This window comes from Hyperoodon ampullatus (genome assembly GCF_949752795.1).
Source record: "Hyperoodon ampullatus genome assembly, chromosome: 14".
NCBI lineage: Eukaryota > Metazoa > Chordata > Mammalia > Artiodactyla > Ziphiidae > Hyperoodon > Hyperoodon ampullatus.
In genome coordinates this window covers 32,626,016-32,652,646 of record NC_136927.1, presented here as the reverse complement: position 1 = coordinate 32,652,646, position 26,631 = coordinate 32,626,016, and the positions used below count along the sequence as shown (strand labels likewise).

General features: G+C 44.1%; 1 protein-coding gene across 2 annotated transcripts in view; it reads right to left on the bottom strand.

Moving 5' to 3' along the window:
• Nucleotides 1-2,845: 2,845 nt before the first annotated feature.
• Nucleotides 2,846-26,631, bottom strand: part of SHISA9 (shisa family member 9) — a gene marked incomplete at both ends in the record, with an annotated part of 297,762 nt that continues 273,976 nt past the window's right edge. The window contains 2 exons of one of the 2 annotated variants that reach the window (XM_079719897.1): nt 2,846-3,228; nt 20,679-20,726. In XM_079719897.1, the coding sequence (XP_079576023.1) occupies nt 2,846-3,228; nt 20,679-20,726 (431 nt within the window). The remainder of the gene's footprint in view (nt 3,229-20,678; nt 20,727-26,631) is intronic. The other variant, XM_079719898.1, reaches the window with a different exon arrangement.

Here is a 26,631-nt window from a genome sequence, read left to right as displayed (position 1 = left end):
GAAATTATAGCTGCAGACCTCCAATTTACAAAATTCACTGGGTGCAGTTTACTCAGAAGAGAAGGAACATGACGAATAAATCCTGTAGATTCAGAGACCAAGAAAGGTCCTTCATCAGGGCTGGGATAAAGGTCAGATGAAGGGCGTTGAGGGAAAGGAGCAGAAAGGAGCTAAAAGGGAGACTAGAATGATAGAACTTTGGAGCTGGAGGGAACTTCACCAAACAAGCCAATCCAGTATTTCCTGAAGTATGCGCTGCGCACCACTAGTGAACGCAAGATGATTTTTAGTAGTACATGGATAGAGCACTAACTACCACTGAGTCACAGAGGAAACGATTCCCTTTTCACTTTTCTTAGCCCATTTGATTACTTCAAGGAGAAAGTCTCCAGTGGGTGCCGGTATATCTTGAACGTCTGCTAATCTGTTTTTAATCAAGAAAAGGGGAGAGGGAGAGAGAAAAGAAGGACGGGAAGAGAAAGAAGGGGCGCAAACGCCAGGCTCCAGGTTCAAACCCTTCTCCGGGTAACAGTCTGTAGCTAGAACGTGACCATTGCTGCACTGTTGCCTTTGTCCTTATCTTACACTCACTTTCTATTCAGGGTGACTGATATTGGTTTTCTGTTTGTGATACCGACAGATAGTTTTCCTTTCAAAAGTTAAATGTATTAAAAATGTATCAACTTAGGTACAAATATTGTGATAGGGATACACAAAGATGCCAAAAGTGTGTGGCACGTACACAGATAACTAACATCAAGGAAACACTGACCAAGCCCACTAGTCTTTACTCCACAGTGGGGAGCACTGGGGTTTCAGCCAAGAGGCTGAGAAAGCAGGCACTAAATCTCCCAGCCCTGCCTCACCCAGCACAGAGCCTCATTATTCACAGAGGGTCTTCTGGGCACGATTTCTTTTCTTTTCTTTTCTTTTTTAATGAGCAGAGGTTTTGCTATTTCCAAAAGCTTGAAAAGCTTGATCTCACCCCAATTCCCCATGTTTCAAGTGGAAGACTAAAGCCCAGAGAGATAAAATGCACTGTCAATGTCCCCAGATCAGCTGGGAGTAAAAAAAGAGAATAAACAGCTGGTTTCCCCGATCCCATGATGTCAGAGAGATGGGGAAGCAGAACGCTGATGTCCAGCATTCCAGGAAGGGTCTTGTTCAGACCACGTTCAGTTTCTGACATCAGAAGAGCTGGGGGTCTCTCCAAGGTTCCTGTTAATTAGCTAAGCCATTTAAGGGACTGGTTGAAAACTTCTCACCTTAAATGAAAATCTCTTCTCCGTCAACCTCTCTCTTTGGGCTGCCACTAAATAAATCAAACTATTAGGAAAACTTTACTGGGACACCCATTAGCTATGAGAACCCATCTGAACAACCCCGGGGTATCGTGGATGGGAAATGAACGCATTGCAGTATCTGGAGAAGTGGTCTGGAGGGATCGTTTGTCTATCTATCTATCCTGGGAATGATGGGACCAGGAATGCTTGGGTCCCACGCTAGGTTTGGGGAGCCTGGGGTGGGACTCGAGGAGTTTTGACAGTGTGCGGGGGAGGGAGGTCTTGGTCTTTGCAAGTTGCAGCATTCCCCCTCAGAGTGTGGGATCGGGTGGGCTCACCAACAGAGGATGGAAACACCTTCTACTACTGCAAAAAGACAGGAGGGAGGAAGGCTAAAAGAACACAGGTTGCACTTGGGAAACAAGACTGTCATTCAACAGTGACACATTGAAGGCACCACCCACGCTTATGACATTTTCAGTCCAAAGCAGTTGAAATTCGGCAGCGGCGGCAGCAACAGGCTGAAGGGGAAGGGAGTCGGGGATAGACAGTTAATAGAGGACTGGTTTCTGTCTGTTTCTTGTCTCAGAGGCGGGGGGATAATGCCAGAAATCAGAGGCTCTGGGTCCCCTTCTCACCTCTTGTCAACACTTCAACTGTGAATTTTGTTTGTTTGTTCTTGACGACGTTGTTGATTTCCTAAGTCTTGAAGATGTTGGACAAAAGTTACTTTGCTGTTCTTGTCTGTTTTGTAGTGGGATTCTATTTTATTTTCCTTTTTTAAAAAATAGTTATTTAAGACTCTGGACCCTCTCCCTGCCATAAAAGCCCACCCCTCCCATTTCCACAGTCTTTATGGGAGTTGTCTAAAAAAGTTCTTTCTTTCCCATCACTGTCGGTGGGTTCAGGGTCTATTTATTTTTTGTGAGTTTGAGTGCGTGTTGTTTTTGCTTCCAACCTTGATGATATGAGAAGTACTATAAACAGCATGGTGGGGGGGAGGGTCCAGTTACTGTCTCACGCTCATCACAATTTTATGTCCATGTCGCTACTTCCTGGGATTAGAAAATGCTTATCAAGTGCACCAGCGACCCCTCTTTTCTACCCCCCCTTCCATCCTTTCTGGCTCTTTCACCCAGAAACAGACAATGCATGGTCAATGGTATATGTGCTCAAATGGACAATTTCTCTAAATTGTGCTACTTTTTTTTTTTCATCATGGATTTCAGTTTCAAGTTAGGAGGAAAAGAAAACTCAGCCCCACGGTTTAGGCATGTGAGTTGGCCACCTCGACCCTGAAGTCGAAAGAGGGTGCCTCAGTTTCCCCTTGGCTGTACTGCTGACCGTCCACGTTCCGGTCTTGCTCAGCTGCACGCCGACACGTGTTAGGCATGACGCAGGAAAAGCGTGATTCCATGTCACCAGTAGGTTTGTCGTCGGTCGGTGTGGAGGGTGAACGTGTGGGTGGGTGTGCGGGCGGGGGACAGGGAGGGTGTGTGTTGGGGTATTTTTTGCCTCTCTCAGTTGAGTGTGGTCTCCAGGATGTCCCCTGTAGCGACAGCTCAGACAGTCACTTCCGTTTTGCTGTTGGTGATGAAGTATGGCTGCGGGGGTGGGTAGTGCTGGGTGCGAGTTCCCAAGGGGTCGCTGGAGCCGGAATCAGCCGTGCCCAGCTTGCCCTTGTTCCCATAAGCTTGTTGCCGCCGAAGAGACTGATCCTTGGGGTCCCAGCTCTTAAAGTTGGCGGTGGAGTTGTAGGCCAGGGGGTGGGAGGGTGTCTTGTTGGTGCGGGACTTCTGTCCGTTCTGCTTGGCCGGGCCATGCTCAGGACTGAAGGCCCGCGGCTCATCCTCCACTCTTACGGGATGCAGAGGCAAGTTCCCCTTGGCGGCCAGCTCGGCCAGGTGCCGTCGCTTGGAGTAGAAGTCATCATTTACCTTGTCGGCTGTACGATGGGACAGGTAGGTGGACGAAGGGGAGAGGAGAGAGCAGAGAGAGGGAGAGAGAGGAGAGAAAGACAGTTAGGGATTGGCAGGTCAACCCAAGAACAGCATCTCAGTGGGCCAACAGTCCAAACGAGACACACAGTAGAAACTCCATCCGGAGCAGACAGAAGGAAGGAGGACAGGGTCATGTGTTTTCCACCAACAGGAGGAGGACCAAGAAGGCGAGGGCATCCCCAAGGGAATCTCTAGCTCCCTACAAATCCTTCTTCCCTCACAATCACACCTAGCACTCTGCCACCCTTGCCTTTCTTATAAAATGCAAGTGTTGTTCTTTCTTCATTATGAAAATGATGCTTCTCATTCGAGAAAATATCGAACACATTGAGAAATATTCGTATCTATCAGCTACTGCCCAAGACAGTCGATATCAATACTTGGGTGTATTTTCTCCTGGTTTTCTCAATAAAGAGTTTCATTTGGAATTTGTGTTAGTGCTTTTGTTTTTGCTTTTAGCAGTTAAGCAGACCTGTGTTCAAATCCCACTTCTGCCACCTACTAGCAGTGTAACTTTGGTAAATAACTTTTATTACCATCAGCTTCTACATCAGGAAAGTGGTTACAATAAAAAAGGATATTTCATAGGGCTGTTTAGAGGGTTAAGTGATGACATACGTAATGTGCTTAGACGTTAGCCACCACCATTATCATCATTATAAATAACTGTAATTTCTCATGTAATATTCCAGCAAGCATTTCTTCATGTTGTTATAAATCACTAGTGAACAGCATTCTAATACCTACATAATATTTCAGTGAGCAGAACTATGAAAATTAATCATTCATCCTATGGATGAGCATTCAAGCTGTGCCAATATTTTGCTAATATAAATCAATCTGAAATGAGAATTTTCTAGACTAAAGCTCTCTTAGTATTTAGAATTTTGAATGTAAAATAATTCTTAAAATATTCTTTAATCTGTATCAGAGGGTGGAAAACTATAGCCCATGGATCGATCTAGCTGCCACCCATTTTCATAAATAAAGTTTTACTGGAATGCTGCCATGCCCATTCCTTTACCTGTCTGCAGAGCAACAGCAGATTTGAGTGCTTGTGACAGAGACTGCATGGCCCACACAGCCTGAAATATTTACTATCCAGCCCTGAAATAAATTATCTGAAGTGGAATTACTTGGCCAAAGGCTGTAAACATTATTAAGGCCCTTTATACATATTGCCAACTATGCTACAAAAGAATTATACCAATTTCCGCTTCATTCACCACACTCTAAAGCACTGAATGATTCCTTTCTTTCTTTCACTTTCTTGTTTTCTTTTCCCTCTCTCTCTCTCTCTCTCTCCCCCTCCCTCCCTTCCTTTCTTTCTTTCCTGCCTTCTTTCTCAATTTATTTGATAACTTTCTGAGACTTTATTTTATTTTCTCTCACAATTCTTTTATTAGAAGATCCTCTATACTTTTAAAATTAATGTCTTAGCAATAAACTCTTGAACATATGTCTCTCAGGAGTCCAGAAATATGTGCTGCTCTTTAATCCACACTTCCAGCATCCCATACTGTTACGTGTGTGAAATTATGTAAATTCATGGAGGTCATTGCCCTTCCACGTTTCTTTTCTCATTTGATCCTTTCAACCACAAGAGGTGGGAAAGACAGGGATTATGACCTCTGCTTGACAGATGTGGAAACTGTCAAGCTAAAGAACGTGAAATCATTTAATTGAGGTTACCCGCAGCTAGCGGCTGAGCCAAGGTAGAACCTAACTCCATTAGACGTTATTTGATGCTTTGGAAAGGCCGTAGAGGGAAAGCTCTGTTTTCAGGGATGAGTGAGCACATATGCCCCCCCTTGCCCCTTCTGCATCTGTGGCAGACATCACTCATTGATCACAGAGCTCTTTCCTAGCTAGCATGGCCTTTGCTTAGATTCCTCAACACAGCACCCCCAGAAGCCACATGTTAACCTTCCAGGCTTAATACAGTTTAAGTTGGGTTTCTGTCCATGTTTAATATAAACAACCCTGAGTAATGCAATCTTTCAAGAGAATGTCCCCCCTTCCTTGAATTCTAGAGCTGTCTGAAGATACAGACTATCAATGCCAAAAGGAACTATGGAATAGCTACCGACATGGGAAGAGCACACATTCCCGAAATACCATGCATTCCTTAAGGTGGCATGAGTTACATTCGAGTTGGTATTAGAATCGCATCTTTCTGTCTTCCAGAGAAAAGTTCTAGGTTTCCAATGCCATGATGTTTCAAGAGAAGGATATTCTGACATCCCTCCTTGGATTTCAAAACTCATGTATCTGGTTACCTCCAGGACAGAGTCACTGGCATCTCCCACTCAAGGTGGCCAAGACTGAACCCATCAACATCATTCACATCTGTTCTCCAGGCTCTTCCTTCTCTCACGAGTGGGAACACCAACTCTCTAGTTACTCAAGCCAGAAACACAGGAGCAGGTGCCGATGTCACCCTCCTCTTCTCCTCAGCACAACTGCTAACCCACAGGTCCTTCCCATCGTACCTACCAAATGCTTCTCTAACCTATGCTATGCCTCCTCCTTGCTTTGAATGCTGCTCTACTTGTGCCACCAAACTGGCTCCCCTGCCTTGAGTCTCACCTCCCCCAGGCCACTGTCCACACTACAGCCAAAAGCATATTTCCTCTTTTGTTTCGTTTTGTTACGTTTTGTTTGGCCACACTGTTCAGCTTGTGGGATCTTAGTTCCCCAAACAAGGATCAAACCCGTGCCCCCTGCAGTGGAAGCTCAGGGTCTTAACCACTGGACTGCCACGGAAGTCCCCCAAAGGCATATTTCTAAAACTGACCATGTTACCATTTACCAAAACCTCTCCCAGCAATTTTTCTCAGTCATTTAGTCATACATCAAATAGGCACAGGCCAGGTGATAGACATTGTAAGTATAAGGACATTGGGAGAATCAGAAACAGACAAGGTCCCTGTCCTTGTGGGGTGGACATTCTATGAAGGAAGGACAGAACGTGACCAAATAATCTCACAAATTACATAAAAGTAGAAATATAGTAAGTGCTATAAAGAACTATCCAGTCTTATGAGTATTAATAATGAGGTCTCTGAGCTGGTCGGAGAACCAGAGGATAGAGCTGACGTGTCTCACCCCTTCATTTACATCAGATGCTCTGTTATTCATCTTTCAAGGTTAAGCTAAGGTGATGCTTTCTGATTCCCTGGCTCCCTCAGGAACCTCTGCGCTACCATAGTCCTGACTGCTCTTTTCTAGTTTTCCATTTTCACATCTATTTGCTCTCACTAAACTGCTTTCAGTCCCTTACTGAAAGTCTCACCCACCCTCATTATGTCCCCGGGCACGATCCAGAACCATTTATTCCCAAATTCCTCTTTCCAGACAATGGACGAGTCTAAGGGAAGCTCAGAGCAAGGGATGCATTGGAAGGTTCCCGTTTCTGACAAACTGAGGAAATTGATTATGAAACAGGTGCCCCAACAGGTAGGATAGGTGATGTCCTCTCAAAAAGTTCTAAAGAAAAGTAGTCACAGGGGCATTCAATTTTTGCCCTATCAGTGCAGGTATGGGAAGCAGCCCCCATTAGGAGGAATCATGGAGTCGCCCGTGGAGAACCTACAATACATCCTTCTCCACACCCAACCCTGAATTTGTCTCTCGGTGAACCTGTCATTGGGAAACCCCTGAACATAGAGTGTTTGGTATATGGGGCAAGGGTGGGACAAAAATCTGTAGGCTTTGGAATCAGACAGACCTGAGTCTATGAGACCTTGGGAATGTCAAACTCCTTTATCTCTATTTCTTTTGCTGTAAAATGAAGATAATATAACTACGCTGAGGTTTATTGTTAAGAATAAATTATATGAGACATATAAGCTATATAACACAATTCTGAAAGAGAGTAACTAGTCACTACATATATTCTGTCTGTCTTCTGGCTTATCAAAGAGGCACTGGATTAAATCCAACAGACATTTACTGAGCACTCTGTGCCAGATACCCAGTTAAGCACAAAGGAAGCACTCATCCAAACTAACCACCCTTCCTTCCTTTCTTCCTTCCCTCTTTGCTTCCCTCCAGCTGCCATGTGTATTGAGTGCCTCGCTGTCCCTATGAGACGACACAAGAAGGGGCCTTGATACGTTTGGGATGAGGTGCCGGTTAGGGAAGGCATCCTTGAGGATGCTCTCTTAGTTGGAATCTGAAAGTGAAGAGTAACAGAAACAGCATCCAGGTGAGCGCACATGGGGTGTATTGCAAAAATAGCTGTAATACTTTGCAGTTCCTTCCATCGAGAGGTGGAGTCTATTTCCCTACCCTATGAATATGGCCTGACCTTGTGACTGGCTTTAACCAGTAGACTGTAGCAGAAATTATGTCACACACACCCCAAGCCTGGGCTCTTAGAAGTTCTACAGCTTCTGTTATCAGATCTTGGAACCCTGCCTCCATATGAAAAAGGAAGCCCAGGTTAGCCTCCTGAAGGATGAGAAACATGCAGTCCAGTTGCCCATGTTCACCACAGCCAACAGCAGCCTGCTACCTGCCAGATACCCAGTGAGGCCATCCTAGACTGTGCAGCCATTAGCCCACCTGCCAGCTCATCACAGACACTAAGTAAGCCTGGCCAAAAGCAGCTAAGCCAGCCCAAACCAGAAGAACTTCCCAGCTGATCCAGAACCACAAGCCCAATAAACAGTTGCTATGTTAAGCCACTAAGTTTTGGGGTAATTTGTTACGCAGCAGTAGATAACTGATACAGAACAACATTTGCAAAAGGCCTGAGGTGGGAAGTAGCATGGTAGCTTCAAAAACTGAAAGGATATGTATGTAATAAAGTGAAGAAAACAAGGGGTCATCAGATCATCTAATGTCCTGTATGCAGGATTATATCGTTCACATCTATTTGTTTGTCTATCCCCCCTCCACATGACTCAGAGGTGTTTTTGACAAGTGCAGAGCAGGTACAGACTTGCTGCATGGGGCATAAAACCATCCTTCAAAGAGTTATTTTCAAGATAATTTCAACAAGGATGTGGTTGGTGGTTAGGTGAATGAACTGTTCCCACAACCAGGAAATGCAATTTTTGTGAAATCCTCTTTTTCATCCCCTCTGATTTAGATACCGAGGATGGGAAAGAAATACTTACCTGGCCACTCTCGGCATTGTGCACTGTGGTCCCTGTCTTAGTGTATTAAAAAGCGGCTTGTGAAGGAAATCACAGATTCATTGAGCAGCCTTGTAAGCCCCATTAATAAATGCATTAACCTAATCAACCCAGGTACCTCGTGGGCAGGTGGTTAACAAGCCGACCAGGTAACAGATGTGTGAGGCTTTCAACAACACTGGTCCTCTCCGTTTTGATTTTTCTTCATTTAAAAAGAGGAAGAAAGAATGAAAAAGGTGCTTTCCTTCCAATCAGCCTAATTGCCTTGAAGGAACCAAGGCTTCAAAATTAAACTGTACCTTCCTCCATCTGTCTCTCTCTTAATTAGCAGCAGACATTTGTACAGGTGCTGGGTGGGATGGAGCTTCGCCTCCATGGAAATGGAGAATCAAGGTAATAACCAGTTTTCAAAACAAGCTACACATCTGGGGGTCTTGGCAGGTGGCCTCCCACCTACCTTCTTTCCTTGGGCCAAGGATATCTTAAGGAGGGGTTCCTACCACTCCTTCTCCCTTGGTGATCATCTTGGGTCTCAGGTGATGGATTTCACCTGGTAAGCAAGGTCCCACCCTAAGCTTTCAACAATTCCTGATTTGTCCCTATCTTTGGTCCAATACTGAAAGAGCGATTAATCTTCCCATCACACTTAAGAATCAAATCCAAATGATTTGCTGTGACCCCGAAGGTCGGCATGGCCTGGCCTCTGGCTGTTGCTTGCCCACCCTCATCTCTCCCATGCTTATTATGACCCATCACATAGTGTACTTAGTTTCCTAGGGCTGCCATAGCAAATTACCACAAACTGGGCAACTTAAAACAACAGAAATTTATTCTTTACCAGTTCTGGAGGCCAGAAGTCTGAAATCAAGGTGTCGGTAGGTCTGTGCTCCTTCTGCAGGCTCTAGGGAAGTATGCTTCTTTGCCTCTTCCAGCTTCTGGTGGTTGCAGTAATCCTGGCATTCCTTGCCTGTAGCTGCATCTCCAATCTCTGCCTCTGAATTCACATGACCCTCCTCTCTGTGTGTGTCTATGTGTCCAAACTTCCCTCTTCTTATACGGACACCAGTCATTGGATTAGGACCCACATTAATCCAGGATGACCTCATTTTAACTTAGTTACGTCTGCAAAGACCCTATGTCCAAGTGTGAGCACATTCTGAGGTTCTGAGTAGATCTGGGTCGGGGTCGGGGGAGGATGCTATTCAATCCAGCTACACACACAGGATTCCTTTCTATTCCTGAACACGCCAAGCTTTTCACCATCTCAGAGCCACTGGACCTTGTCCCTGTTGTTCTCACTGCCAAAGCACCCTTCTTTTTGGATCCTTCTTGTCATTTGGTTCTCTGATCAAAGGTCACTCAGAAAATTCCTCCTGATGACCCAGTGAAAACACCCCCGTTGCTTTCATCACCTTTCCCTATTTTAATATGTTCTTAGTCTGCATATATGAAATTGTCTTTCTTAGTTATTTGTGTATTGTCTATCTCCTTTGACTAGAATATAAGCTCCAGTTAGGTTAGACATCATATCTGCTCTGCTCATCACTGTATCTCCAACATCTAGCCCAGTACCTGGCACATAGTAGGATACAATAATAAACATTTGATAAGGGAAGAAAAGCACCAGAGACAGTTTGATTCCAGTGACATTCTCTCAAATATTAGAAATGGGCAGGATGCTTCATCTTCTGATCTCTGATGGCTAATTTTATATGTCAACTTGACTGGCCCATAGGGTGTCCAGATTAAACATTATTTCTGGGTCTGGATGAGATTAGCATTTGAATCAGTGGACTCAGTAAAGCACACCATCCTCTCCAATGTAGAGGGGCACCAACCTAACTTGTTAAGGGACTGAATACCACAAAAAGCAGAGGAAGAGAGGATCCATGCCTTTCCTGCCTGGCCTGCTTGAGCTGGGACATTAGTCTCCTCCTGCCCTTGACCTGGGATTTACAACACTGGCTCCTTTGGTTCTCAGGCCTTCAGACTAGGACTGGAAATACAACACCAGCCTCCTGGGTTTCTAGCTTGCAGACAATAGATTATGGGACTTCTCAGCCTCCATAATTGTGTGATTCAATTGCTTGCAATAATTCTCCATATATACATATATTCCATATATACGTATTTGTATGTATATATCCTATATATCCTACATATATAATATGCATATATATAATATATACATTAAATATATCCTACATACCTATCACACAGATGTAATCAAGGTAAAATGAGGTCATACTGGATTAATGTGGATCCTAATCCAACGACTGGTGTCCTTATAATAATAAAGAAATTTGGACACACACACACACACACAGAGGAAGGCCATGTGAAATCAGAGGCAGAGACTGGAGTGATACAGCGACATAAGGCAAAGTATGCCAAGGATTGCCGCAGCCACACACAAATATCCAGCTGGTTCTGTTTCTCTAACTAATACATCGTCCACACTGTAGAAGGCTACGTGACCTGTGCTTTACAGGGATAGAAGGACTGGAGCTTCTGGGGCAGGAGAAGCAGGCTGCTGCCCAGCTCCAAACCCCTGGCTGAAAACTTGCAGAGGCATGGATGTTCTCTAGCAGCCATAGCTCAGGGGAGGTAGAATGGAGTCAGGCGCAGGGGGCGGGGATTGGTTAAAGAGACCGCTTGGATCCAGCAGCAGGCTGTGCGGACACGCCCCCTTCCCAGCTCACCCAGTGTAACCTGAGTCAGAGCTCACCTTTATCAAGGGCGTGCTCTGTTCCAGGCACCCGGCTAAGGAACGGACATTTGTTACCCCCTTTAATCCTCTCAATATCCTAATGAGGTAGGTGTTATTATTGGTCTCATTTTATAAATGGGGAAACTGAAGCAAGAGAGCTTTGGCAACTTGTCCAAGTGACAGTGCTGGGATCTGAACCCTTGACACCTGGCTGAATTCCAAGTATCCTGAAATTTACGAATCTGTGACAACATTCACCATCTATTTAACCATCTGCCTGCCTTATAGAAGAAACTCTTGTTTCCTTAGTAAGTTTCTATCTGTAGGAAAACATTCCCCCAAAACTAAAGAAGGTGGAAGACAGAGTGAGAATTATAAGGAGAAGACACTGTTCTTGATTCCTCCTCTCAAAACATCAGGGATTGAGATATACATGTAAATCTTATTCACAAGAGGAGACATCAAAATGTCACAACTGGAAATTTCATGACGTCTCCAATTCCCCCTGGAGGCAATATATGTGTACCTTTTTCTTCCTTAAAGTGGGGCAAGAGAAGGGAGCTGGGGTGTCATGAGAGACTCTCCCTGCCAGGCTCTCAGCACTCAGTTGGCTACTGCATTACAAGAGTATGGGTCTTGCATCCTCTGAGATGCACTGGCATTGGCGGGAGTGCTGGCCAGTCACCAACAAAAAGTGGCTTCCTGTTAAAGAACTGGGTTGGATAAGGAGCTATATGCTTCTCTTAGAACTGGGAGGAGCCTGAAGCTTCGTCACCACTCCAGCCAGGCACCATCCAGGTGCTTTACAGGTATCATCTCATGTAGTTGGCTCCCCACCCCAGCCCAAGCCAATGAGGTAGGTGTGGTTGCCTGGTCTCTTCATGCTATGTCAGACCGACTCCCTCCATGACAATGTAGGGGGATCCCATTTTGAGATATTCACCAGTATTCTCTTCCCTGTGCTTCCACTCTCCCCTCCCCACCACTCAGAGAGCAGCGATCACTTTTGATGATGACAAAGTATTCCAAGTGTTGCTCCTGAATCCTACACTGAGCTCTTGACAACCATAGTAGAGCCTTGAAAGGCAAGAGGTCAGCAATAAGATCTGAGCATGCTGAGAGAGAAAGAAGGATTAGTGAAGCTGAGAGCATGGAGGACTCAGTGCAACTTGTTTATACAGCAGATAGCAGAGTTTGGAAGAATGCTGTGACTGTAAAATCTTCTTTAGAATATGGTAGAAAGAGCATGAACTTGAAGAGCAGATGGACCTGAGTTAAAATCCCAACTCTTCCACTTATAAGCTGGAGACCTTAAGCAAGTTACCTAAGTTCTCTAAGCTTCACCAATAAAGTGGAAAATAAAATAACAATGTCTATGTAGTAGGGGGTTATGGTACTCAAAAGAATCATGTAAATTATCTTGTATAATGTAAAGTACCAATGTCCTTACTTCATGGTAGGTATTCATTGGATAGTAGCTGCTACTGCTGTCATTGTCAGAAAATAAAGTGAGGATAAGAAGATCTACTTTGCAAAGTGCAGCAGAGAAGTAAACAAGTGACAAAGTGTGAAAGCACAAACCATTATGTCTGGCACACAGTAGGCTCCTTAAACGTATACCCCATCTGACATGATATTGTAAAAGACTGCTACTTGTCATCCAGATCTCTTCCATCTTTTTTCTTGGGCACATGGCCACCTAATCCTGAGCTAGATTTCCCTAGCCTTCTTGGAAGCTAAATTTGGCCATGTGGCTAATCTCTCACCAATGGACTGTTAGCAAAAGTGATGCATTCAATTTCCACTTCAACTTACTCACTTAAAATAAAATTGGTTGCCCTGGGTGTCCTCTCTCCCCCCTCCCATAGGCCATGACAGCAACTAATTATAACAACGCAGATGAGGACAATACAGTAGGTGGCCGCAGAGCAACAATGTTGGAGGAACCTGGGTCCCTGAGTGACAGCTTGAAGTAAAGCTGCCCCACCAACCTGGACCACCCCCTCTGGGGCTATTACACGAGAGAGAAATATACTTCTCTTAAGCCACTGTATTTGTGAGGCCTTTTGGTTCACTAGGACAGTACTGAACTTTTATTTACATGGGAGTGTTTTCTGGGTCTCTACTTTTTTTCTCTCCATCATGAGCTGAATGAAACAGTAAAAGAGGAAACAGTTCATGATAAAAAAAATACCCAGGTATTTCTCCCTTCTTTTGAAATACATGTTATAAAGCTGCACAGGCTCCTGTGGTTGTCTCAGCAGGCAGAAACAAGAAAGGCAGGAAAAAAGCCTAGCTTCCCAGTCAAGAGAGAGCCAGGAGGAGATGGGAAGATTTGTCTTTATGGCAAATTAGCCCCCATTTCACCTGGTTCTGGGCCTCGTTGTAGAGACACAAGGAGGGAAAATCACATTTGAACCAGGTTCTAATTAAAGCCAGGACTCCTGGCTGTTTCTACAGGGCCACACATCTTTCCTGAAGGCTTATCTCTCTAAGAGAGAAAATTGGAAAGGGGAGAATGGGATCCTGGCCCTTTTTTATCTTAGCCCTGAGGGTCCCAAGAGGAGGCACTGCTGCCTTTGCTGATGACAATTCTGAAACAGTGCCTGGCTTGGGCTTTGCACCAAAGCTATTCAGCTGCATGATCAGCCCCTTTGTTGTGGCTGCAGGGAGCCCTCTGTGAACATCTCACTGCCAATGGACCTATGAAACCTTAAGCCCTCTGTCTCTTGCCTTAGACAGTCCTGTTGGGCAGTCACCACTTTCTGAAAGGCTATTGAACAAAACTGGCTGGACTCATGCTCCATCCAAGGCTGACCACAGAGCCCCCTGCATTGAAGGGCCCTGGTTGGAAACTGTGCACTAATTCACAGCCCTTCATCCTGCACTGCTGCTCCATAGATGGAGATATTTCTTCTCAGAAATTCATTGCATGGTTTGTCTTACGATCAACCTCTGAACTGGTAAAATTTTATATAACTGGTGGTTTTTTAAAGTAAGGAAATAAAAGTTAACTCTCCTTAATCCTACATACTTCCTTCCAATGTGCAAAGGACCATCTCAAAGTAGATAATGATAAGATTTGGGACCCTGTGTTAGATGAATGCATGAAGGACCTCCATTTTTTCCCCCTTCCTTGTATCCACACTCTTTTTATGTTACTTTGAAACTCACCCCCCAAAAAAGAGGATCTTGTTTCCCCACCACTGGATTCTGAGTTCATCATGTGATTAATGAAGGTTAGAAGACATGACACACACAGAAGTTTGAAAAGTGCTTGCTGGTGTTTGATTGCTCTCTTGCACCTCTGCCCCCATCATGAGAACACGTCTGGGCTACCTTCTCTAAGGATAAAAGACACCTGGAGCAGAGCCAAGTCACCCAGTCTTTCCAGCTGAAACCAGCCTACATCAGCCAGCATCCATCCAACCCTAAGTCATATGGGTGAACTCAGCTCAGACAAGAAGAACCTCCTGCATCAGGATAAATCAATGGCACATAGACCCCTGATCTCAATAAATGCTGAGCTAAATAAGTTTAAGCCATGAGATTTGAAGTTGTTTCTTATGCAGCATTATTGTAACAATGGATAACTGATACAAATGCCAATCATTCACTCACCCTACTCCCAGGAAGAGCCCCAATTTCCAGGTGGGGATCCATATTTCCCCTACTCTTTTTTTTTTTTTTTTTTTTTTTGTGGTATGTGGGCCTCTCACTGTTGTGGCCTCTCCCGCTGTGGAGCACAGGCTCTGGACGTGCAGGCCCAGCGGCCATGGCTCATGGGCCCAGCCGCTCTGCGGCATGTGGGATCTTCCCGGACCGGGGCATCGGCATCGGCAGGCGGACTCTCAACCACTGTGCCACCAGGGAAGCCCTCCCCTACTCTTCATCCAAATGGTTTGGATGACACACCCCTCCACTCCTTCACCCCCTAACCATTCCCCGATGACTACAAACAACCCATTTCATTGCCCTCACCATAACAATTTGTTCAGAGGTAGGAAATTGGCATGACAAGGCAAGCCAATCATAGCAAAGACTGGGATCTTTACTTATGGAGATAGAGGGGCCAATGAGATCAATGATCCCAGCCTTCCATTTATAGGAGAGCCAACTGGAGCTGTGGGCACAAGGACACCCAACAGAACAGAGGCAGCACTGGATCTAAACACAGGCCACTCCCTGCTTCCACCTGGTTGATTTTTCTATTTCCCAGGGCCTCTTTAGAAAAGACAACAAGATTCCCTTCAAATGTGGTGCTCAGTTTCAATTAATAATTTATTAATATAATGTATGTTGAGTGTCTACTATGTGATGGCTGCACCATGCAAGATTTGGGGGATATTTAGCATGAATGATATCTAGCCAGCTTAGCCTCAGAGGGACACACATTTTTAAAAAAATTTTACTAGAGTATAGTTGATTTACAATGTTGTATTTGTTTCTGCTGTACATCAAATTGAGTCAGTTATGCATATACATATATCCACTCTTTTTAAGATTCTATTCCCATATAGGTCATTACAGAGTATTGAATAGAGTTCCCTATGCTATGCAGTAAGTCCTTATCAGTTATCTATTTTATATATAGTAGTATTGCTATCTTGCTGCAATGGCATTTTCTGCAAAGCACAGAACTCTCTCCACAGGCTCACTTCATGCCCTATGGGTTCCCAAGGAAGCTCATCAAAATGCCAGTGCTTGCTGTATGCTTTTCCAAAGAGGCTGAACTCAGAAGCTGGTAGGATTTGATTTTTATTAAAAAAAAAACCACTTCCTTATCCTCCACCTGCTCTGTACCCTGCTGCTCACCCACAAACCAATAACCCAAGTAAGAAAGTTGCAAAAGCCTGACTTTTATGAAGTAATGTTTTAAGGTTACTTTTAAGTGAGTCCTTCCCCGGGTTGTGTACCCTCCAACAGAACTGTAACCCAAATCACATATTTTCTGTGCTTCTGTAGCATCTCTTGGATGAATATTTATCACCGAGCTACATCAATTTTCTCAGAAGAAAGAAAGAACTAGGATTTCTTGAGTGCTTACCATGTACTAGACACTGTTTTTAGCCGTTTCACCTACATGATCTAATTTAAACCCTCTTAAAGGGAGGTGATGAGGCAATATCATTTTTTTCCATGTAACAGATGAGAACTAAGGCCCAGAGATGCTGAGTAATTTGGCTGCCAACTGACTCTGCCACAGATGATAAGTGGCAGAGCAGGATACCAAATCCAAGACCATCCATCTCCAATGCTCTTACCTTCCAGCTTTAGTCCCCAGATCAAACCCCAACTAAGAAAACAGCAAAAATGCTCATGTATTTTTGGAATACATGAGGAATGCTGGCGTGCGAAAACTGGTGCTCTGGGGTAAGCTGTGTTTGTATCTAGGATTGGGTTTAAGGAAAATGTAGGTCCAGAGTTGAATGCACATAAAATGACCCAGGAGGTGCATTTTTAAAATGAAAAGTGAAAAATGAAAAGTGAAAAATCCAGAGGTTCCAGGCCCATAGGAGTGGGTAGGCCCAGGATGGACATTGGTAAAAAGCATCTCCCTTGATTCTGGGTCAAGTCCTTAAGCCATTCTTTTTTTTTTTAAAGACTGATTTTTTTTTAATTGAAGTATAGCTGATTTACAATGATCAGGCAAACAGCAAAGTGATTCAGATAGATAGATAGATATTCTTCTTCAGATTCTTTTCTGTTATACATTATTACAAGATATTGAATATAGTTCCCTGTGCTATACAATAGGTCCTTGTTGTTTATCTATTTTATATATAGTAGTGTATATCTGTTAATCCCAAATTCCTAATATATCTGTCCCCTCGTCTTTCCCTTTTGGTAACCATAGGTTTGTTTTCTACGTCTGTGAGTCTATTTCTGTTTTGTAAATAAGTTCATTTGTATCATTTTTTTATGTTCCACATATAAGTGATATCATATGGTATTTGTCTTTCTCTGTCTGACTCACTTCACTTAGTATGACAATCTCTAGATCCATCCATGTTGCTGCAAATGGCATTATTTCATTCTTTTTAATGGCTGAGTAGTATTTCATTGTGTGTGTGTGTGTGTGTGTGTGTACCACATCTTCTTTATCCATTCATCTGTTGATGGACATTTAGGTTGTTTCTATGTTTTGGCTATTGTAAATAGTGTTGCTATGAACATTGGGGTCTTAAGCCATTCTTTGAGTTCTGGGTCCTGGTCCTGGGTGTGATGCCCTGTGTGAGTGTTGGCAACCTCATTTATCTCAAGAGAACTCAGTTCCCTCATCTGTAGAAGCATAAAGGGTGAAAAAGTGTATTTTCTTCATTGCTTCATTGAAGGTTATTATTTGCATTGTCTCATAAAATTTCTCCCCCAAACCTGATAGAATGTGAATACTATCATCTCCTCCATTTCGGAAATGGTAGAAATGAAAGTCCAGAGCATGTGACTGGCTTGGGCAAGACCACACAACCTGATTCTAGTCAGAGCTAGAGTGATGAAATCACAGCACTATGCTAGAAGTTTCCCCCAAGTTCTAGGCTCCAATGGCGTGCTAGACTAAGGACAGATCAGGTTCAAAGATTCGTTTTGCAAAATAAATGTATTTCCATGATACGTGTTCATACTGGTTAGGGCAGTCCACTGGGATTGAGGCGGTGGTGTCTTCTTCCATCCTGGGTATTAATTATTCCAGGAGTCCACAGGGCTGGGCACGTGGACCTACAGCAGTGACCACTAGGGGGAGACTTTCTTGGAAAACCTCAGGTAGTGAAAAATGGATAGTGCAAACCACTAAGATTTGTTTGCCATTTCCTGGCAGATAGGATTCCCCTCCCAAGTGAGTTATAGCCAATGCAGGTGAAAGCAGGGAACTTGTATCTTCAGGGACCTAGCCCTTTCTCCTTTGAAGCTACTGCTTCTTTATCCAACCTCCCCAAGGCACACCCATCCATCTGCCCATGCTCTGTGTTCCCAAAGTGAGTTCCTAGCAACATCCCAGTATCTGGAGCTCAGGATGTGAACTGGTTTTCCATAGAGAAAAGAGATCAGACGTCAAAAGTGTTTGGGAAATGATGGGCTATACAGAGTCTGACAGTTTTTTTTACCATGAGACTTTTCAGAGCTTTAATTTGCTCAACTGATAATAATAGTAATAATTATATCAGTTACAACCTCATGTGTTTATCACTTTTGACATGCCACGCACTGTGACATGTGTTGTACATGTTATCTCACATCGTCCTCACAGCAACTTTAGGAGGGGGGTGATAGTGTTTCTCCATCTTGTTGATCAGAAAGGAGGGGCTCAGAGAGGTTGAATGACTTGGAGAAAGTAACAAGAGTACCAATGACGGGACCACGATCAGAACTCAGGTGTGTCTGAGGCTAAGTCCATCACACCCTGCTGATATCTGTCTTTCAAGAAGGTGGCAAGGTGTACAACCCCCCTGACCTTGTTATCATGCCTCATGTAGATTCAGGGTCTGGAGGTTGAGTAGAAAACAATAGGGAAAATCAGTGACCCCAGAGGAACTTGGGCCTCCCCTCTCTGGGACCCCTTTTCTCTTCCCCAGACAAAGCAAGCTAAATAAAGATGCATTTAGGAGGAGAGGGGAAATTAGCCTGGTTTGAGTAGAAAAATAGCCTCTAAGCCCTTGCTTTTGACCTGTCCTGAAATATTTTCTAAATGCATCAGACAACAACAGGCTGATACAAAGACAGGGATGCTGACTGCCTCTAAATGTTGTCATGGGAATCGTAATGGCTTTGTTTTTCACAAGGGAAGGAAAAAAAAGTTTATGCCTCAAATTAGTAGGTCTGTCATGTTCCAAATTGTTTGCATTTCTAAAAATGGATGTTGACATGTGAATAGTTATTATCTAATGCAGACCCAAAAAATCTGCCTCTCTCAAGGCAACAACTGGGTAATCAAGGGGTTCTCATTAGACACGAGGGTCTAAAGCTCTCACTCCCAACTCTGGAATATGGGGTGATACCCCTCATTCCCCCCACCCCGCCCCAGAGCTCAGGTTGCTTCGGAGCCTCTGGGACTCTGGTCAAGCTTCCGTCTTCAGAACCCTCAACCCACAGAAAGATGCTTGGAGACCCAGTCAAACAGTCTTAGTTTCCCAGCAAGATTTCTCTACTGCAGTGGTTTTTAAAGTATGGTCCCCAGACCAGCAGCAGCAGCATTAGCAGTTCAGCTCCTCTGGCCACACCTAGTGAATCAGAAGCTCTGGGGTTGGGTCCAGGAATTAGGTTTTAACACTCCTCCAGGGGATGCTGATACGCACTCAAGTGGCTCAAACCTGAGAACCCCGGGGCGGCGCACGGCTCCCTCCTCTGCCCTCCCACGCCCTCACTCACACCTTCTGCAGCCTCTTCATCACTCCCCTGCTCTATTTTCTTCTCTTCATCCTCTACCCACCCCAGTTCGGGGCACTGCCCACCTGGATGACTGCAAGAGCCTTCCAGAAGGTGACCTCAACTCCAGCCCACCCTCCCCCGATCCAGTCTCCACTTAGAAACCAGAACTGTCTTTTCAGAAGGCAAAAGGGCCCTACCAGTATCTTACCTACAGCCCTGCAATATGTTCGAACTTCTCCCAGTTCAAGGTCACTAAAGGGTTTGACCTTCACCTGCTTGGGTCAGCTACATCCTCCCAACTACCAAATCCAACAAAGCATAAGGAGTGAAGAAAGAAGAGAACTGAGTTTCCAGTCTGTTCTGGAAAATAGCCATTCCCATCACATCCCAGTGAGAAATAACTTAAGCATTAGAGTCAGGCAGACACGGGTTCAAATTCAGCTTCATCACTTAGCAGCTATATGACTTTAGACAAGCAAGAGCTAGCCTCGCTCAGAGGCCCATGTCCTCGACTCTGAAGGGGAAGGACAACACATACATGGCTGGGTCATCGGACAGTCCAAGGACAAAATTTCATCAAGGGCCCAGCCCTCTGTCTGGCACATAGTAGGGGGTTAATAAATTATAGCTACCACCTAGCCCAGTCACCCAGCTAGTTAACACACAGACTCAAGGGGACCAACTTTTGATGCTCACCATGGTAGCCAGGAAAGTTGAAAATAGCATCTGTTCCCCAAAAGGCTAATCATTTCCAAGACCCAGGGCCAACAATCTGACTCTGTTTATCTCTCCCTTACAATTTGTGTTTTTCCCCCTGCATTAATTTACCTTATATTTTGCCATTTGCCTGCACAGTTTTCTGAGAAAAAAACGTCTCCTGGATGTCTTACCTGGGATAGTTTCTGATAGTGACATTTTCCTTCAGGCAATGAACATCGGGAAGTGAGGAGTGGCACACTTTTCACAACAGCCCGGAGCACAGACGTGCCACCCCAGGTGCACACGCGCACACACACACACACACAAACACCTACACACTGGAACTCAGACGGACCTGCAGGTCCACCCAACGCGGACACATGTGTGCACACAGACACCAGGATTCTCTGTGCCTTCATGGATTAATGCCAAATCCAACGACACCTGGACAAAAGAGCTAGAAAAAGCCATACGGTACCTTTCGGTGACTTAAGTGTCGCCACTGTCCAGTCACCCTCAGAACTTCCTAAAAAAACAACAATGGAGAGATGCTGATCTGTTCACGGGCTTCCCACGTGTGCTGTGCCCTCAACTCCCAGATGCTCTGCAGGCACCCCAGCTGCAGCCTCCAAGGGGCGCAGGTCTCAGGGGACCAGGGAACAGGGCGAGGGACCAAATGCACAATTACGATTATGTGAACACTTCTCTCTGCAAGGCCCTGAAGCACGATCAAGATAATACCCAACACAGGATCAAGAGAGGTTCCCCTGAAGAAAGTCTAGATGTTTTCAGGGAGAGAGAGAATTCCTAGGTGGCTGTAAATTTCAACCCTCTAAGAAAGAAAGCAAAGTTTTAGTTACATGAGGTCACTTTGGCTAATAACGCTCTGTTGACAAGAGATAAATTTTAATCCTCTTTTATTGCAATCCCCCTGCTAAAAAGGTGGGGGGAGCACCATTAGCTCCAAATTCAAGGTCGGGGCAGGCTCTGCTGACTGCAACTTTAAATGCTGGGTGGCAGGCTGGGTGGAGTGGAGACCCCGCTTTCACAGTGCCTAGCACACAGTCTGTGTTTGAAAAATATTGTTGAATGAATGAATGAACTCAAGGTTCTCCACAGGGTCATTCTTCCTGAGGTAAGGAAATTCCCCTCAATGCTAAAGGAATCAAACTTGTTATCTGAGAATCCCATAATGCCTGGGACTTTGATTATAAATCAGTTTCTCTAAATTGAATTCCATTTCAGATGTACTGGATGAGCCCTGGGGGTATCTCTTATTATTAGGAGAACCCCATAGTGACCCTTTTGTAAAGGATGGTGAGAATGACTATGGCTACAGCCTATCCCGGTCCTCGATAGACCTTCTCTGTAAGATCGGGTTTTACTCAAACCGAGGCAAACCTGCGCACGTGCCTAAGCAGCAGCCTCTGCCCACTGGCTGGCGGCCTGACCAATCAGCGTGCGCTACTAGCTCCAGTTTCCTTTCTTAGGAATCTACCTGGAAAAACCAAGTCCTCAACATTTCTGCACAATTTCCAGAGATTTATCAGGCTGCCAGCTGGGAAGAGATGTAGGGAACAGTCTGTGATCTGGATGATTACAGAGCACAGATCCGGCCCCATTTAAACATTTCTGGTTGGCCTCCCAGGCGTACCAAAGGATGTTCAAATTGCCACATTCCTCCTGCGGATATGAGCTCTTCACCCTCATCACTAACAACAGAGGGGAAATTGGAATGACAGGTGAAGAGTGACGAACTTAAAATTAAGTGGGACCCGCCTGGGACGACTTCATGTTTCTTCTCCCTCTGAGCCAGGATTATTGACATCTGGAAGTAGTGATGCGGCCCCAGATCTTCCTGTGCGGGTGGACACACGCCTGACCGAGTCACTGAGTCACTAAGCCCAAGGAAGTCGTTTGCTCCCAAATCAAATCCATGACTGCCTTGAAGGCAAGAAAAAAGCTGTGGTCACCTCTGTCCCCACTATCTAAGACAGGGCAAGACAGTAACAAGTTTTGTTTCATAAATCCAAAGCTAATAAGGGCACTTAATAAGATGGCACACAAGCTACCAAATATATAGCTAAGGTCCCATTATGGGCTTGGTGACACTAATGGACATTAGATAAATATTTTTTGGGTGAAAAATTAAATGCTTATGTAAAGAGGATGGGCCTACGGCATTGAGAGGAAGCGGCCATGAGGGAACTTTCTGGGAGAGGAAAATATTTCTTATCCTTACTGGGATGTTGATGACCCTAGTGTATGTACATTTTCAGCAGTCACACTATTGTAAAATTACAATCTGAGTATTATACTATACATATGATATTATACCTCAACTATAATGTACCTTAAACATGTTGTACCTCAATTATACTCAGCATCATGAGAAAACTTTTACCTTCAAACAAAGAAAACAATTAATACCTTAGTAAGTCCTCCCCCACAAAGAGGAAAATGGGCCTTTTCAATCTTTTTTTTTTTTTTTTTGGCCTGGTTATAACCTCTGGTGCCAGAAATTGCTCTGTGAGAGACAGCATCGTTTTGTGGGAAGAAGATGACCTGAATCAGGCTAAACCAAATATGAGTCTTGGCTCTTTGGGTGTGACTTTGGGAAAATTACTTAACTATACCAAGCCTCAGTTTCCCCATCTTCTGACGTTGGGACTGATACCTCCTTCAGAGGTGTACTGTTTGGGTCAATGATACTAGCTCACTTTCCTCCATAACAATGACAAAAGGAAAAACTAGCAGAGGTTAATTCACATTCGAGGGGCTTATGCATCACTTAGGGTTTTCACACATGATTCCTACAGAAAGAGTGAAAAAGAATTCCTGCCACATCTAAGTGCATTGTTGCTGTGGTTTTAAAAAGTGCTATTGGAAAATGTAACATGGTACTGGGAAAACAGTTCATAGACTGTCAAATAGCAACAGAGAAAATATTTTCTTATTAAATTCTTGAATTAAAAAAAAAGGCACAGCCTTTCATCAATAATGCTGTTACTTCCTGTCTCTTTCTCTCACTGGGCAGCATAAGTTGCACTAAAGCATCTAAAGGGCATGTGGTCAGGAACCTTTAGCAGCTGAGGATTTAAACTCTCAAGACACCTAGAGGAAAAACTAGACACGGGGCCAACAGGAGCTAAATGCCAACGTGCAGGCAATTTTCCATTTGCAAAGCCCATCAGGAATTACATAAAAGAGTGATCTTTTCCCAGTTCCGGAGGCAGGAATCACCCATCTCTGAATCATCAGGTGACCCTTAGGGATACTTTCACAACTGTCTTTGCAAACATTGACCTATGAGGAGCCATAAAGTGGGTCCTTGCATTGTAACCACCTATCCACAGGTGGCTCAGGCCAGAGGATCTGTGTGCTTAACTGAATTTTCAGGTTACAGTTTGGCTCAGTCTAGAACAACACACACTTCTTGACTTTTCTTGGTAGAAAATACTTAGAAAATGTTTAAACCCACATTTCTGACTTAGTAAGGAGAGTTAATTGAGTGAAACAGAATCTTCCTTTGATGGATTGTAGGAGTCATAGCTCTGGGCATATGGACCTTCATTGTCCAGGCTACTGATGGGGAGAGTGAAGAGGTTTGGGCTGCCTCTTTGCTGGCCCTAAGCACAACTCAGAAAAGTCATTTGCTGCTTGCTTGTTTGTTTTATCAGAGTCCCAAAGTGAGTTAGCTTTCAGGCACATCTTTCCCATCAAACTAGAGTGAAGGATATGGACCCAACTCTCTATTTCCTTCAAAGTGAAATCTACCAATTGCATGTTAATCCAGGTACCAGTGTATTTGGAAATTCAAGGAAAAATATGACCAACAAACAATTCTGGTCTGGAGACTTTCATATGGGGCAGTATTGATTGAGGGCTGACCATGTACCAGGGTAAGCACTTTCCCTGCACTGTATCATCAAATCTTCCCAATAGACAATTAGTTGTATTTTTTATTATATCCATTGTACACATGGGGTAACTGAGACCTGGAAGGTTGAGTAATTTCTGCAATAAACGTATAAACTAGATCTTAAACTCAGTCCTGACCAACTGCAGGGGCAGTGCTATATGCCACCATCTTGCTGATGATCTCATGCTCCTGACATGATGTGGGTGGTGTCTGTCACGTGGTATTATTCAGTGGTTTTACAAATATGTTTTGGGAGGGCTTATTAAGATCCCTTCATGAGTGATCAGAGGCCACAGAAGCAATAACTGATTTGTCCTGTGCCAGCAGAGATAAGATGGGCTTTACCCTTTGTGGAAGACAGCAGAGGAGGAAAAAGCCACGAATCATGCAGTTTTAGAACATGTCAGACCTCTGCAGATGTCAGTGGGTCACCAAATACAGACCCCCAAGTTTATTAACCCCAAGGAGAAGAATAGCCGAGGGTGAGGTCTGGAGTGATTTTGAAAACACTGAAGTAAGCATTTATTTTGTTACTATTACATGGACTAAATGCTTAAAATAATATTTGAGTTATTGATAAAACAAGATTTTTGTTTAAATTACATAGTCCAAAGGCGATATTTGATGCTTGTGTTCTCTGGTGTTCTGCTGAGACCAATTTTCCCAAATAGCTCTACATGGTTGAAATGGCAGGTGGGGGATGGGAAAAGTTAAAGAAAGGAAAAAAGGGAAGAACTTTTGAAATGAATAAAAATACTAGTTCAAAAAAAAAGAAAGGATCCCTTCATGGTGCTACATGCTGGGGATACATCGATGAAAGGGACAGACTTGGTTCATGCCTCAGTGGGACCGACAATCAAGGGACACCAGATTAAATGTTTGCAGGACGGATGAAAGCGTTGAACAAATAATCATTCAACTTCATCACTCCTTCTTGTACAGAGTACAGTGAGGTTTAGCCTCTTACATCTCCCTAGTGTATGCCAATATTTTACAATAACTGGCCAATGAACTTGGCAACAGAGACCGTTCTGTAGTCACATGCTATATAGGACCAGATGTTACTTTCCCAAATCCCTGAATTATAGAAAGAAAAGAGCTCTCTTTAAACATGAATGAGTGTGATTTCAACAAGCAAACAACAAAAATAAAATTAAATAAATAAAATAAAAATTAAATCAAATCAAAGTAAATTAAATAGATGGGAAGTCTTGTTTGGGAAGAATTTATCTCAGGAACTACCAATAATTCCCACCCCTTTCTCCCCAGAGTTGGTAGTGAATGAAGGAGACATATTTAATGGTCCACGGGTATTCTAATGACTAGAATGAGTAGAACTGTTTAATTTTCCAATTTTAAAATTAGAATGGAGCTTGGAAACTAGAAAGTTCAGGTTCTTCATTTTTCACATGAAGAAGCTGAGGTCAGGGGGTTTTGGTGACCAACCCACTTGATGTTCTGAATATTAAAGCCTCCAAGAGAACATTGATTTTCCAGAGGTATTTTTGAACTTGGCAGTTAACACTAAAGGCTGTCCAAGTCTCCCCTTATTTACTGAATTGAAATTTTTAGAAAATGAGTCTGGTTATCAGAGACTGCAGAGCTTTCCACAGCAAACCATTTTTTAAACAACTTCTCTACTGGGTGGTAATGATTTTGTTAATGAAACGCATTTCATCATTCACAGCACAGTCACATTATGCCTTACTAGAGAACCCTTGAAATAATGTTTATTATGGGATTTGCATTTCATTTGGGCAGGCAGACTCTGGACTCCTGGGTAACCCATCAGGTCATGCATTCGCTCAGTCTGCCCCTCACTGGACCTCACAAGACCATTACAAGACCATCTGTGACTCAGATAAAGCTTGTGAACTCCCATAATAGTCAGAAAAGAAGGACCAAGAAGAAGAGGGGCACATCAACCATAGCCAGGATTGGGGAGGGTACCCCAAGTGAGACCCTTCAGAGTTCTTAGAAGATATAGGGGTGCTCCCTTCCAACTAAGCTATTCTTTGATTCTTGTCAAAGACAAGCTCATTCCTTCATTCAACAAACATTTCAGGAGTTCCAGCTTTGTGGAAGAAAGTCTTACTCAAGGAGTGTCAAATAAACTTTCGGACTGCAAGTTTAATTCCAAATGCACTGCAAACATTTGCTATACCAAGAAGCCCTGAGTCAATGCTGGACAGAATCAAGGAATTCTGTTGGAAGATCCATTTATGATTTACCCAAAGAGCTATTGGGTGTTGAGGGGGAAGGAAACACTGGGCCTAAGTTGAAGAAATGAGTTGTTTTTTTTTTTTTTTTTTGCGGTACGCAGGCCTCTCACTGTTGTGGCCTCTCCTGTTGCGGAGCACAGGCTCCGGACGCACAGGCTCAGCGGCCATGGCTCACGGGCCCAGCTGCTCTGTGGCATGTGGGATCCTCCCGGACCGGGGCACGAGCCCGAGTCCCCTGCATCGGCAGGCGGACTCTCAACCACTGCACCACCAGGGAAGCCCAGAAA